Source organism: Pezoporus occidentalis, unplaced genomic scaffold, assembly GCF_034315485.1.
Source record: "Pezoporus occidentalis ecotype Australia unplaced genomic scaffold, CSIRO_AGI_Poc_V1 ctg44, whole genome shotgun sequence".
Classification (NCBI taxonomy): domain Eukaryota; kingdom Metazoa; phylum Chordata; class Aves; order Psittaciformes; family Psittacidae; genus Pezoporus; species Pezoporus occidentalis.
In genome coordinates, this window is record NW_026915769.1 from 3753266 (window position 1) to 3768249 (window position 14984).

Here is a 14984-nt window from a genome sequence, read left to right on the forward strand (position 1 = left end):
TCACAGTATGGTTCTTGAGCAATATGTGGTATTTCAAATTATGCCATACACTCTTCAGGTAGTTTCTGTAAGTGCTGAAATGTCATTATAAGCACATGTCAATATAGTCTGTGAGAAAAAAATAGTTCTCTGGCTAAATAAATAATATGCAAATAAAATTGTGTCTCATACCTAACCAAAATGCTGCATCTCTGATCCCAATCCTATTTACCCAAGAATAATGTAAATTCTCGCAGCCAAAGTTCATGTGACCACAGAACTTTACAGAATTCCTGCGGATAACAAATTGGTGTCTTGCAGGCAGCATTTGTGTCTTTAAAGTGGGACGCTCCTACTGAATAAACTCAAAGAAAACATTTATACAGAAATAATTTTCTCAGCTAGTAATTTTCTGTATTTCTGCTTTTGGAAGCTACTGTGTTTTTGTTAAAATTTTATCCTTTATGGCTCTGTTTTGGTTTCCCCGTGATTTTTCAGGGCACATATAACCTTGGTTGACTGTAGAAATTATTGCAGTGTAATACATTATTGTTATTCTAGAAAGATATCCTCATTTTATATAAATGTATTCTTGGCAGTTAAGAAGACCTGCAAAGAACCTGAGGTGCTGAGAGTTCCTGTCCTCTGTTTAGATTGCCAGTTCCTTATGTTCCTTTGGTATCCTTCATAAGCCAGTTTCACGAATGTCATATTAATTTACAGGAAGCACTGGTTGCAATTCGTCTTCTTGATGTTCTTTGTGAAATGACATCGAGCAATGGACAGCTGGAATATCTACAGACTTTGCCTGGTTTGCTTGAAACAGCCATAGGTGAGTGAAAAGCCACAAGGTTTTTGAACAGTTGGCTTGCTCCAGATCATGTTGCTCTGTGAATAAAAACATGTTTTTCACAACTGGTGGTAATTATGATACTGACCTTTAATAAAATAAATAAATAGGAAATTTAATTAATCTACATTTTCAAATATTTGATTTGCTCCTGGAATTTTTCTGCTTCTCCTCTTGCTCTGTTGGTTCCTGTTACCCAACAGAGGCTTGATTCAACTTTAGCAATGCACTATTTATGCAGTGAGAGTTGTGCAAAGGACAGCTGCCTCCTGTGTTCTTCCGCGGGCTGAATGCGTGGGGAAGAATTTCCTCAGGAGGTAGAAAAAGGACTTTTCCATGCCTGTTCCCTTCTGTTTGCCAAATTCCTGAAAACTGAAATGAAGTGCAGTTTGAATGTTCTTAACCAAATTCAGTTACTTTTAAAGGTCAGTTTGAAACAATTTGTCTTCTGCTAAGGAACAGCAAAGGGCTGTACACAAAATTAGCCGGTATTGTCCAGAAAAAAACAATATACTTGGGGAGGAACGAGGAGGAAGTGTATGTATGCCTCTGCCTTCCTAAATTTTATCAGTTTCTGAGACTACCACCATTTTCTGAGAAAATTGTAAAAGTTTATGAATTTTAAGGAGAAATATGTAATATTTTGGAAAAAAAAAGAAAAAGAAAAAGAAAAAGGCTGAAACAGCTGTTAATTGTGACTATTTTGAGATTTTCAGAGGTGCTTTGCTGAAAAAATGCCCACACACCAAATACCTGAAACAAACCCAACAACAACCAACACACAAAAAAAGAAAAACCACCACCAAAATTATGCCAAACCTATTTTTGATGGCAGTTTTATATTTTTATTCCTTACAGTAAGATGACTAACAACAAGATCTATTTTGTGCTTGTGTGTATGTTTTGAGGAAACCGAAAGGTACGTGTTGTATCATCTGAATGCTTGTATAACTAAACTTAAATGAGAATTTTAGGGAGCTGCAGTTCAGTTAAGTTTAGAAGTTTACACACAAGTTGTCCTGTCTCTAGCTGTGCACAGCCTGACTTTTCTGCACAGCTGTCTCCAGGCTAATGAAATGAGTGCAGGCTAGAACATTGCTACCATGTGCATCCTTTTTATTGCTCACATGCCCTCAGCCAACAATAATTTATGTACTTGCATAGTTTCTTTAATGCTACCTTTGGCTACAAGACTGCTTTAATTCTGTATTAGCAGAAATGGAAAGAAGCTGTATTAATGTGTTATATCACATAATAAGGATAAACAGTGCTAAATTTTCATCTAACAGATTTTTTGATAAGTTCTTCAGTTTATATGATGAAAAGTTTCCTGTTAGAAGTTAGCAAAAGCGTGATTGAAAGATCTGAAAAATACCTGAATAATCTTTTAAGCATCAGCTGAGGAGTGTGTTTTGTTATTTCCAGTAATTGTTGGATTACATTAGACCCTAATGCTTCAGTATTAACAATACCTTTAGGACTGTTAACAGCTTGATTGCACAGTGTTTGAGGAATATCACCAGGGACATAAATGGTCTTTAGGATTGAGGGGCATTTTGGAAGAACTGCTCTTTGGGATGAGAGAATGGCAGACTGAAGTGTCCTTTAATTGAGAGTATGGGTGACATCCCAGGAGCAGTTGCTGTATCGTGTTGATGTGCAGTGTTTAAGAGGAGCACTGTTGTCTCTGGGTTGGCATCGTACGTGGAAGGTGGCTGTTTTTCTTCCACCTTTTCCTGTACTTCTCTTTCCAGGTAGGTGCACTGCTCGTTGCATTTTAGTCTGCACTGTAATAAAATTTGAAGAGCTATATTTAATTTTTTCATGGGGTTTTTGTTTGATTTTGGTTTTTGGTTTAAATCTTTTTCATCAGGGTTTGCTCTTCAGGGCAGGCAGAAGATTTAGGAAGACCTCTTATGTGTTGTGTGTGGGGAAGTAGGAAGATTTCAAGGCAAGGCAGCACACAAAGTGAAATGCCACGAAACGGATGCAAGACTGACAAATATCATGAATTTAGAAAACCAGATGAATTTCTGTGAAAGAAGGGATTGTTAAAAGCAGTTTTTATGATAACATATTTAGGGTCAATCAGGAGAGTGTTGTTTGTTTTGTTTTTTCCTATTTCAGAATATGAACAACTGTTAAGTGGTAGCTGTCATATAGGAGGCCTCTAGGCCCTAGTATAGTTTCATATTTAAAAAAAACTACCAAAATGTAGTTACCTCTTTATCAGCACAGAGATTTTTTTTTTTCTTCCCTGTATTAACCATTTGGGTGTGAAACTATAAATGATGGTTCTTCTAATTTATATCCAGGAAATCTAGTGCTCATTCTGCTATGGATGTTGCCACATCTAGAACAGAATGAGTATAGGGGTTAATTCTCACCCTATTCTATAACCTGGTGTTGCTATGTCTTTGTTATTCTCATGTAAATTGCATGAGGAATCCTGAGGACAGTGGCATAACAGGACATTTTTTTATTATTGCAGGTCACTTAGAGGGGAAATACTTCTTAATTTTGAAATGTCGGCGCAGACTTTAGTGAATTTGCTTCTCGGCTGTATGAGCTCTCAGGTGTTCACATGATTTCGGCTTTTCTTCTAGGTGTGGTCTCTTTGTCGGATGTTGTTTTCACAGATTTTAGTTTCCTTTCTCTCTGATTTCTCCCTGGAGCATTGTAGAAAAAAAATCCTAGTTGCTATACACTAGCATTTGCTATACAGGACATCAGTATGTCTTGGTTGACAAGATTACGGCACTGAAGGATTTGTTAAGGTGTGTCAGGGTGCTATCTGTACTCAAAATCCTCTCATGCTACAGAGCTAGGATGGGTTGGAAAAGAGAGAAAAAAAGTAATTTTGTGATTAGGATGTGTTGTTGTGACAAGCTTTAGCTAAGTGAAGTTTTCTAAAAAAGCCTTGAGTTTAGCGATTTATTTATGGTGCCAGAACCAACAGCCTGCAAATTCTAACTCTTCAAGTAGAGACCGATAGCACCAGCCTTCAGACTTCCTGTCTGAACTGTGTAGATATGTAAAAAGGATGCAAAACCACCTTCTGACCTTGAGATGGCTTTTTATGGTTATGCTAGCACAAATTATTTTCAAAGTTCTTTTGACATAATTGCTGAATATCTCAAATTCTGTTGATTGACTTTGAACCTAACAATTAGTAGTAAAGTTTTGTGCAAAGTGATACTAATTTCCATGTGGTAATTAATTTAAATATTCTTGTTTTCTGTAGATACCCTGAGATTAACTCATCTTGCTGGGAAACAGACTGTAAATGTATTTACTGCCACACATGCTATGACAGGGCAGGAAGAAGTTTTGCATCCAGCTGTGGATTTTAAATCTCATCTCATTCGTTTGATTGGAAATTTGTGTTACAAAAATAAGGAAAACCAAGACAAGGTAAGTTTTCTGGCAGAACTCTGACATGTGAACAGAAGAGTATGCCTGACTGTAACTTTACTGATGAAAATATGTTGTTGATCTAGATGGGATAGAACTAGTCATATAAAGGAATTACTATCACAGATATGCCGACTTTTTAATAACAATGTAATGTCTTTCACTTTAGTCCTATAGAATGCAGTCCAGTGACGAATTCCTTTGTTGTTTTCACATTTATACTTTCTTTGAAAAGAAAATATCTGAGACTAAAGCTCAGCTTTACTTTGAAGGAAATGGATGGGAATTGTTGTGTGAATTTAATTTTCAGTCTTTGAATGAGTATCTAATACTTCTTCCCTCATTCCCCTTATATTTTTTCATGCCGTTTTAAAAATGTAGGTCTGTTTCCATCAAATCACTTTGAACCTTTTATCCTTAGAATTTCTGTATGGAAAATCAGTTTTGTTTCCACAGTGAGGAAAAAGAGGAAACAACAACATGTTTTTAAATACAAAACCTTTTTTCTTAGAGTGATAAAAGATGTGGTTTTCCTCTAGGACTTGCTAGACTAACCTAATTTCAGCAAGAAAAGCAGTCATTAAATGATGTTGTCTTACAGCTCATCTGAGCACTTCCAAAAATCAATTAGGTTATCTTACTCTTTGGATTAGGCAACCACATACAGTATTACAAGAGTCTCAGCTTAGTGACAAGTTTCTGTTTCTCTAGCTCTTCCTTGTGAGTTTCTTTTTCTAGAGAAGCTTTCTCTTGATTCCCATGTCTTACCTTTCTCTTAAAGTGTCTTTTTTTTCTGGCAGCCTTGTCCTGGAAAGAAATAGTCTTGAGTAGCCTTTGTTACTTGCTGTTTGTAATTGAACAGGGAAATTTGGGTTTGTTTTACTTTCTTTTATTAATTTGAATCAAAGTTTTCACCTGCTGTCAAGGAAGTAATTTTTAGGCTGGAAAATGAAAAACATGGAAGAAAGGCTATATCAAAGAAGGAGTAAAGCAGTACATAAAGGAGTAAAGTAGTATTTTCACTTCTTACGATGTCAAGTGAGGCCCATGTCAGCAAGTACCAAAAATACAAAAATTAATATGGGTTACTCTTTAGGAAGTTACATATGATGAGATCAACGGAGTCTGATTCTGTGTTGCCAAAGAGCTGTTGAGAAACTGAGTACTGAAAAAAAACAATCCCTGTTAAAAGCTTCTTTTCCTGATTTTTGGTGTTTTTTTTTTTTTTTTACTAATACTTCATTTTACAAAAATAATAGGCTCTTGTACTGATGCTGTCAAATCTGATTTCAACTGTTTTAGCATCTACCAAGTTAGACTTTTATAATGGCAGCAGGGCATTTTCATAGGGTATGGGAGGAGCGCTCCTATGTCCTTGGGTATTTATCTGCAGGGTAGAGAAATGGAAAATCTGAGGAATGCTACCCACTTTGACAAATGCTAATAATATGGGCATATAGACGGGAAATACAGTAATGATCCTCCCTTTCCCCATTCATATTACAGAATATAATAAAAGATATTAACATTTCTGAAAAATTAATACTATTAATCAGTCTTGCATACCTCAGTCTCTGACCCGTTATGGTGTAATACGTGTTTGTGTAAGTGAAATGCATTTTTGTGGAATACCTGATGATAGTGGAGGGGAGGATGTTGCTTTCATTTGAAAGGGTTGATTTACTGCTTATTGTTCATTTTTGCTGGGATTTTCAAAAGCCCCTGGAGCAATTAGGCAAGCAGACTTAGTGTTTCCAATGGAAGGTGGGTATTAACTTGCCTTAAACTGCCTGCAAATATTATTGCTTTATGCTGTCTTGAAAATTACCTAGATTCTTTTGTGCGATATCATGGAACATTATTTAAGTGCTGTTGAAACTTTAGAAATGCCAATACTGTGATACACTGTCTGTGCCTTCAGTTTGTTTCATACATTTAAATTGGTTTTGGTAAATGCACTTGTCATTTTTAAGGCCATTTCCACACATAAACACATGCTTGTGAGGAATGGGAAAGCAGCCTATATCACTGCACAGCTAAAAAACCTGAAGTTTTGAGATGAGAGTGAATTGTTCAAAGTGGTGCATGAGTCGGAGCTAGAACTGAATGAAAGTGGGGTTAGTTCCTGGGTTCTCAAACCTCTCTGCAGAATAGTATCTCACGATATAGATCTTACTTTATATCCATTATTGGGTTTACACAGAGTTTACTTTCTGTATTCAGTCAAAATTAATGTAATACACGATAGATTGTATTTTTATGTAACAAGCATACAGGCCAACACATCTGAGAGAACTTGGGCTTTACTGTTGTCTACTGCTTTTGTGTGACTTTCTGTGTGAATTCTAGGCACAAGCTGGGAAAGTGGCTTTCTCTGCAGTCAGTTTAGCTGGTTGCTTAGCATGAGAGGGCACTTACCAAAGGCTTTTGAACAGCACTGCTAGTATTCTGACTCTTATTAGCTGAGGCTTTTACACTTGTTTTCTCTAATATTTTGCTGTAATTTCTAGTCCTAGTGGAGTTCTTTTCCCAGTAACAATGATAATGCATTAGTAAATTGAGTAATTGTGTGCTACTAATAATAAAAAATATAGCCCCTAATTTTATAATACATCCTTAGTGCTTGGCATTGGTCTGCCTGACCTATTCTGAAAACATGAGTAGTCCCCAAAGCCATTGGACCCCAGTGGTGACTTAGCTTAAGCACCCTAAGTGGACAGAATTGCATCACTATCTTGAGGAGCTTCTTCAAGAGTTGAGTGACTACCTTCCTGTTCTCTGCAGGTGGGTCTTGAGCCAGCCTATGTTTCATGCACCACATGTCTGCTGAATTACCATGGTGAAGTCCTACTGCATGGGGCATTAGTGACAGAGTTAAAGCAACAGAATGCCTGAAGTAGGAGGATACTTGCTCTGCAAAGGCTGCTTCACCATCTCTGTTTATGGTTTCCACCTGCAATAAGAACAATGATTGCAAGGGATTAGTGCACTGGTTTGTGGGCAGTGGTGAAAAATCTTGTAATGCTTTGAAATGGAGAAATAGTGCTTTATTGCTTCTTCATTTTCTGTTTTACATCATTATTTGTTTTTCTAAAAAGCATTCTTTAGCTTGTACTCTGTTAGCATCAGCAATACATTCTTTGCATCTTTTTTTCTTCATAGATTTATTTACTATGTGATAGTTACTATTGTGATAAGTTCTTAAGATACAAAGGAGTGGGCAGACATTTAAGTCGTATACTGAGATGCGGTTATTAAAATGGGTCTTGCCAGGCTTACTGCCCACTTGCGTGCTTTGCAAGGCTGGATGGGTTGGTATTTGTAAGAAGAATGTCTGATAAAGTGTTCAATTTGGACTGATAAATGTTTGGTACATGCATGTCTTTAGATGTGCGCGCTTTTGCATAAAGAGGAGAGAAGAAAAAATAAGTGTTGTACTTAAGACACCAAATGTTGAGCTACTTCTGTGCTGAACCTGCCAAAAGCCTGCAGCTGATGTGCAGGCTTTCCTGTGCTTTCTGTCTCTATAGAAGGAAAAGCTGTAAAGAGTTATTGTCATGCATGTGGTGCGATCCTGTATTTTGTTATTTTGTTATGTCTCTTTCACAAAAAGAGACACATTGTATGTTTTTCTTAAATATTCTGGAAGGAAGGAGATGAATTCTGAGGCTGAGCAAGGAATGGAGGCTTTGATTGGCAGCTAATGAATGAAGTTATCAAAGAAAAAGTGAAAACTCCTCCATACTCCCCTTACCTTGTTTTACTTGCCTTCTGAACACCTCAGATTTGTCATTTGGACAGAATTTATACCTATTTTCCGCTCTCACTTTTCTGCTATGAAGCGATGGATTCAGTGCAACTCTTTCTGCTGGTTTAGTATAGTAGAACTGTTTTAATAAAGAATAAAACTTCCGAAAGAAACATAACGGATGAAGTCTAGAGGTTATAATCCTTTATTGTAGAAATGAAATAAATACAAAATAGGTCACAGCAATTAATCTGCACCTTTCTTTGCTCATTTACAAGAATGTGTACTGTAAGGTAACTGATCTCTGTCTTGCTGTGACAAATAGCATTACTCTGCACAAACTTACTGCCTTTCCCTAAAAGTATTGTTTATGTTGTGAGGTGTTTATGCATTATGACTTGTTTAAAATACTTGATTTAATTGCAAGTGTCATCAGTACTTGAGTAAGGAATGAAATAATGTAGACCTTATTCTGCATTGTTTCCCCTCCTGTCTTGTAAAGAGAGGAATCAGACTTCAGTCACACAACCTTGCTGGAGTACATAAATAGGGGATTGAAAGGAAGTAGAAAGCTTGACAAAGTTTAATTGCAGCCTTTATTCACTATTCACTTTAGTGTTCACTATTACCTCTGAGATCAAAAGGGGGAGTCTGAATTGCCTGAGGGTTCTACCCTGTGAAAACTATTACTGAAGGATGCAGTGTTGTCTGGAACAAGCTAGATATGAGACGAGCTGTGTTACTTGCAACGTGGAGCAGCCAGCTGGCAGAACATGTGCCTGCTGAGATCGGACTGCCCTGTTGCCTTTTGAGAAGGATCCTGAAGGGAAAATTTTGATGTTCCTAAATGCAAAGTTAAGCATAACTTAGAACAAAGCACTCAACTTGGGTTTGGTGCTGTAATCTGTTTGCATTGGCTTTGCTGTCTTTAAGTGACTCTTGTTACTGATAGGATAGGTAGTTCATTGCTAATGGCTTACTCTAGCAATATATTTAGTATGCCGGGGATAGTTTGATATATGCCGAGAGACCTCTTGTGCTCTCCAGCATAGTGAATGTGCACAAGTGTATCTTTGAGATGTCTCTTAATCAGCCTGTTTAAATCAAAACTGATGCCTTCAGGTAATAAAGTAATCCATAGCCTTAGGCCAAGGACATTTTAGATACTAGAGATGCTGATGGACCCAATGATAGGATATTAGTCTCTGAATTCAGTGTGTGTTTCTTTGATAAAGTTGCTCTGTTTATATAGAGGAAAAAAATTGAAATACAGGGTTGTCTTTGGTACTGGCACCTTCCTACCACAATAGAGTCACTCTAATGAGGTGAACAGTTTATGAAGACTTTTTTTTTTACATGCCTGGTTTTTATTTGAGGTGGCAGCAATGCTTCCTCTAATGTAATTGTGTTGGGGTTTGTCACTGCAAGCTTGAGAAAGTTTTCTGGGAGAAAAGGTGGTGGTAGGGTGGAAGCTTCTACAGCATAAAGTAGCAAATAAAACATCTGGATACTGTTTTATGTGATTACCATAACTTTGGTATTTTTATATATATATCTAAGCCAAATTGCTCTATATGAGACTAGCTCCCTATTTGAAGGCTGTTCTGCCTGAAAGTATAAACAAGATTTGACTTGTTTGAAATTAGTTCTTTCATTCTTTTTTTCACTGGGGCAGGGTGTGTAATGAATCCAGTTAGAATACGGTTAGAAAAAGGTGCCAGTACCCATAGATAAAATTGTCACCATTTGGCTCCTTAACTTAGTCTTCTTGCTGTAGTGATTATAAAACAGAAAAATTCAAACTAAAGACAAATACTGTGTTTTACTTAACAATTGGCTTTTTCTTGCCTGAGGTTTTCAGACTCTATGAGCTTATCCAATTTCTGGGTTATTGGGTGTTTTTCTTGGTTTGCTTTGGTTTTGTGTTTTCAGGATTAGTTTAACTTTTTAAAGTAATTACATTCTTCCTGGCATGGCAGGATTTGAGTTACTTGCAGTGAAGAGCATCCCACATTTATCTGTGCTGTTGAGAGAGGGAGGAGAAATAAATTGCTTTGATTTCTTCATTAGAAACCTACATAATTGTGATTATCATATTTTCCTAATTTTAAACATAAGCCAAAAACAGGCAATATTCTTCATTTAAGAGCTGAGCAGAAACAGTGGAGCCTTTTGGATATGGGTGATCCAAAGTTGTGAGCTCCTTCACAGCTAACTGCAAAGTTCTGCATGGTTCCACTGTTTGAATGGGGCTGTTCTAATTTTGTGCCTGTCTGTATGTTTTAATGCTTTGCTAGATAAGGACGAAGCATTCAGGGAGCTGCAGGACTGAGCCCTTTAATGGGTAAGTTTTGTCTAGGTATAGTACTGTAAAAGTCAGCAATAAAGCTTAAAATGGGCTTTCTCAGAGAAGTGCTTTAAAAAGCCTAGGTTTTCCTGGGGAAAGATTTCTACCTAACTGGTATAGACTTACTCCAAGTAGAAAAGTATCTCTGGTTCAAGAGTGTCTTTAAAAGTATCTGTTTTGACATCTAAGGTAACTGTCTCTAGTCTTGGTCCCATATGGATTCTATTTTAGTTTTCGGTTCTGTCACAATCGATTAATGAAGTGCCAAGATTTTCTTCAAAGTGCTGGAGACTGTTAAATAGAAAAGAATCGCAAGATCTCCAAGTGGTGGGACACTATGAGTATTAAAGGGTTGATGTGGATTTTTTTTGACCTTAGGTCAGAGATACATGCCTACTGCAGTATCATTTATGAAGTGCAAAGAATTATTTTTAGAAGTGTGATTGATTTGTTGATAGAGAATAATCCAAAACTATTATATTGTGCTGCCCCTTTATAGACAACAAGTTAGTGTTCCCTCTTGTCCTGCTGCTATTCTAGTTACCAATTTTTGGCAATTGGTAGAGTTGATCAAGTCATTCCTTGTGACTTGTCCAGTTTGACCAGTTTCACTTGAAGTTTTTTCTTGCAAGGAGCCTAGACACACTTAGGTACAGTCAAAGTTTCATATTAAAGGTAATTTTAGTAATACATAAGCTATTTTTTGTTTTTTTCTAAAGCTTTTATTTTAAACAACTTCCGTTTGATATTTAAATTGCGCACTACATAAGAGATATCTTCAAATATTGATTGTCTGGATATCCTCAGTGATTAGATGAAGGCTGACATGCACAGTACCATACTTCGTTTCTTGTATGTTATTGGCCTGCTTCATGTGGAGGATTACTGTAATTGCTATCTAACAGATAAAAGGGTATAAAGATCCATCTGTTTATTATAAAGTTCTCATGAATCATAGGCTGAGATTCTGACCAAACCTTGAACATACATAAGTGTAAACTACATTGGCTTCTGCCAATGTGAAGATGTCTGTAGAATGATTCTATACAGCATACATTTGCCAAAAACAAGAACAGGACTTGGGTATTTTGGAGTAAAAGGAAGGCTGTGAGAGGAAGATTATCTTGTGAAGTTCAGTCTTTTAAATTGAGATGTTGGATAGCTCTAGAAATTAATTGCTTTGATTTATAGTGAAAAGGGAAGATAGAAAAGAGTAAGATGACTAGATGTCTTCTAACATCCAGAATTAAAACAAGCTGGGTCTGCATACCACTCCATAGTCAGTACCAACTTATAGGCTTGTTGGCCTCTTCTTGGATCTGGATGGTTTTTGAGCCCTGTTTGGTGTTGAACCCTATTACCCTTGCAGCACAACACAGGACTCTAGCCCTTTTTTAAAGCAAAGCTTAGCACGCTGTTGTCAAACAGCCATTTCCAGACCTTTTTCAAACTCACAATAAACTTATTCTAAGTATTGAAACTGCATCTATAGCATTTATATTTAATTTGCCTAGGGAGGAGCAGCTCATATAAAAATACTTATTTTTAAGCCAGACTGAAATTGAAAAAAGATAAAGTATTGGCCTCTATATGGAAGAATCTCAGAGATTCCTGAAACTCTTTTCCTGCCCAGTGGACTGAATAGTAGTTACCAATTCATGTCTACCATGTGTATAAGCTTGGTGTTCAACAGAGAGTGTTTTGTGCTGTAGCAGGCTTTTTAGTCTTACACATTTGCAGAATGACCTGACATAGTACTTGCTTGAAATGTATGTTGTGTGGTAGTCATTGATGCTTGGAGTAATTTCTGTTAACACAGGGTGAATCATATAATGAGGGGTTGCAGCTGTGCTGTGGATATCACAGGTGGGTTCTTGGTGTGTTACCTCCTTTGTAAAACGGAGGAGTGTTCTCCTGGATTTGCAGGTATTTTTTCTCTTCAAGAATAGCCCCAGCATCTTTTGGGTAAATACCCTAGTTTAAACTCCACTGAAATCTGAAAACGTCTTTGCTTTCCTCAGCAATTTCAATCACTTTTGTAATTTCTTTGCCCAGGTATATATTTTGAGGCCTGTAACGATGGGAGGTGACATGGCCTAGCATCTAGAAAAAGGAGTCTGGGAGTCATGACAGCTTTGTTTTTCCTTTCTCCAACTTGGATTTAAATGCTTCAGTAAGACAAGGGATGTTAAAGTTCCAGTGGCTTGCAAAATACTCTGAGGTATTCAGAATTTTTTCGTTGTTGCTCCATGTATCATTCTCAGTTAAGTGAAGAGCATTGTATCAACCAAAAATGTTTCTCACTAGTTTACTAGCTGGTGAAGATCTTAGTTTTTTGGGGAACTCACTGTTATGAAAACCACCTTCTGATGTGGCTAATAATTTTTTTTATTTTTTTAAAGGGTCTTGGAAGACGTACTGAGCCCTGTATTGCAGGCAGGAAATTTGTGTTTCCTGCTTATTGTCAGTGTTGCTGATTGTTGGAAGCAAGACCACCATATGTAGAAAAATGTCTGCCTTTCTGAATACTTTTTCTCCAGCTCAGGTCTGAGCTGTTAATCTAAATTCTTTCTGCTTTTACTGGTGTCAGATACAAGTGACACATATTTTCCATTACGATAACAAGGAATTTCATTAGCTTTCTGTGTCACTTTTCATTGTTCTAACCTCGGCATGAACTTGGAGTTTCCCTGTCTTACCTTAACTGCCGTCCTACATGCAGTTGTTGTTTTTTTTTTGTTGAGGAAATAATGGAGCATGACATATGTGATATTCTACATTCTGTGATGAATTTACTGTGCTAACTCATGGGCTTAGTGGTAATCTGCCCTACATTCAGGGTGAGGAAGACATAAAGGAGACTTTATGTGAAGGCTTGTGGAAGATTCCTTACCAGTGGTCAGCAAGCAGGATGCTGAACACATGCTACAGAACCCTGATACTAATTTTCCCACCAAAATCAGAGAAGCATCAAGCTAGATAGAAGCTTACAAATGTGCTTACCCAAGTCTGGTGTTTGGTTTCTGTTTCATCAAAGTAGAGTTCAGTTACTTAACTCCCAGCACTCATGTGGCAGCCCATCGTTAGGTTCAGTAGAGGTGAATTGTCTTGCACACTTCAGCCTGGCTTTGCCTTATCAATAGCCTTCAGTTCTATTCACCTGTGTGCTTTCGAGCCAGTGTAACTTCTGTCACCAACCCTGAAAAATGTTTGCTAAAATTCCTGTTTAAACACATGAGGCTGTATCAGATCACCTACTTAGTCTTTGAGATAGAGAGCATTGGTTTCCCTAGTTGTGGATTGTTGTGTCACTTTCTCCTGCTTTTTCTTTGTATCCTAGGAAAGAGAAAGCACAGCCTGTCATCTGCAGTTTTGAATTTCTGCCATTGGGTGATGCTGTTCGTTCTAAATTGTTAGACCTGCAGTATTGTGCTTCTTGCTCTTCGGCATAGCAATGCTTGAGCGAAGTTTGGTGATGCCAGTGACCAAAGGGGACCAAAGTATTTGAATTGTCCCTTTTTGAAAGGCTGCAGAAATGGGGGGAAGAGAATAAACGAGGGTACACATGTCCATGTAGGCAAAGGTTCAGCCTGTTCAGCTTTTATTTGCAGGATTCCATTCAGTTATCTTTTCTGCTTGAAATGCAGAGCTCTTTGAAGAGCCCAAATGTTATGAGAGGGCTACAATAATAGGAAAATAATTAGTGATCAATTTTGCACTGTTTTATTAAATATAAATTATCTCATCTCATTGATGTCAAAGGCCTGTGATTGAAATAAACCTACTTAGCTTTTCATGCTTTCTTTTATCTACACAGTAGTAGAACAGGTGAGGAGAACTTTTTGTATTCTTTAACGAGATTTTAGAAAAACATCTCAGTTACCACATTGTTTAAGGACTTTATAAATAGGGAGGATCTTCTGTCTGTGTCTTGAGGGAGAACAGACAGTATTTCTTTTACAGTCTACCTTTGTTTTGGCAATTCACATTAACTGTGCTTTTTGAAATTGTTTTATGCTTTAATCAGAAAAGCTCAGTGTTTCTATAAAGTGACAAAGGTAACAAATAGTCTCATTAGCATTTAAATGTTTAAAACTGCAACTCTCCCAAGTTCACACACCATAATTGCGGTCAGTCAGACTTGTTCAGATTGTTATGGCAGAAGTGGTTTATGAGAGGGATTTTAAAAGGACATTGACCATAGATCTAGTAAAGACACTGGGAAAACAACTGGGTATTAGATCAAGTTCCTTGAATGGAGCACTGCCTGTATTTAGGTATTGTAGCAGTGGGAGCAACATCAAGCGTACTATGTCAAATGATCTGAAGCACTGAAAGTCAGAGTACCAAGAAGATTTATCTTCTGCTGTTGTGAAATGCAGAACTAGCTAAATTTTCAAAACCTAAGTTGATGGCTTGATTGTGTGTGTTCAAGCTTTAGTTGATTAGAGACTGCTAGCAAGATTGCTTCCATCACATATCCTGATGCTAAGCACCTCTATAAGAAAAGAAGAAACCTGTGCCTAAGGTGTGATTTTTCTTCTTGCTCATAGGGTTATCTCTTGTTAGGGTAAGATTAAGTGCGTGCTTATAATCAGTGTGTATTCAGGTGGAGGATCCCCACAGATTTGGTATGAGGGAGAGTA

The 14984-nt window shown here is 37.2% G+C and overlaps 1 protein-coding gene across 5 annotated transcripts in view; it reads left to right on the forward strand.

The window, feature by feature from the left end:
• The window catches only part of ATXN10 (ataxin 10), a 112152-nt gene that overhangs the window by 50543 nt on the left and 46625 nt on the right, over positions 1-14984 (forward strand). For all 5 annotated transcript variants that reach the window (XM_062634933.1, XM_062634932.1, XM_062634934.1 and 2 more), the window contains 2 exons: positions 703-811; positions 4074-4243. In XM_062634933.1, coding sequence (XP_062490917.1) covers positions 703-811; positions 4074-4243 — 279 coding nt within the window. The remainder of the gene's footprint in view (positions 1-702; positions 812-4073; positions 4244-14984) is intronic.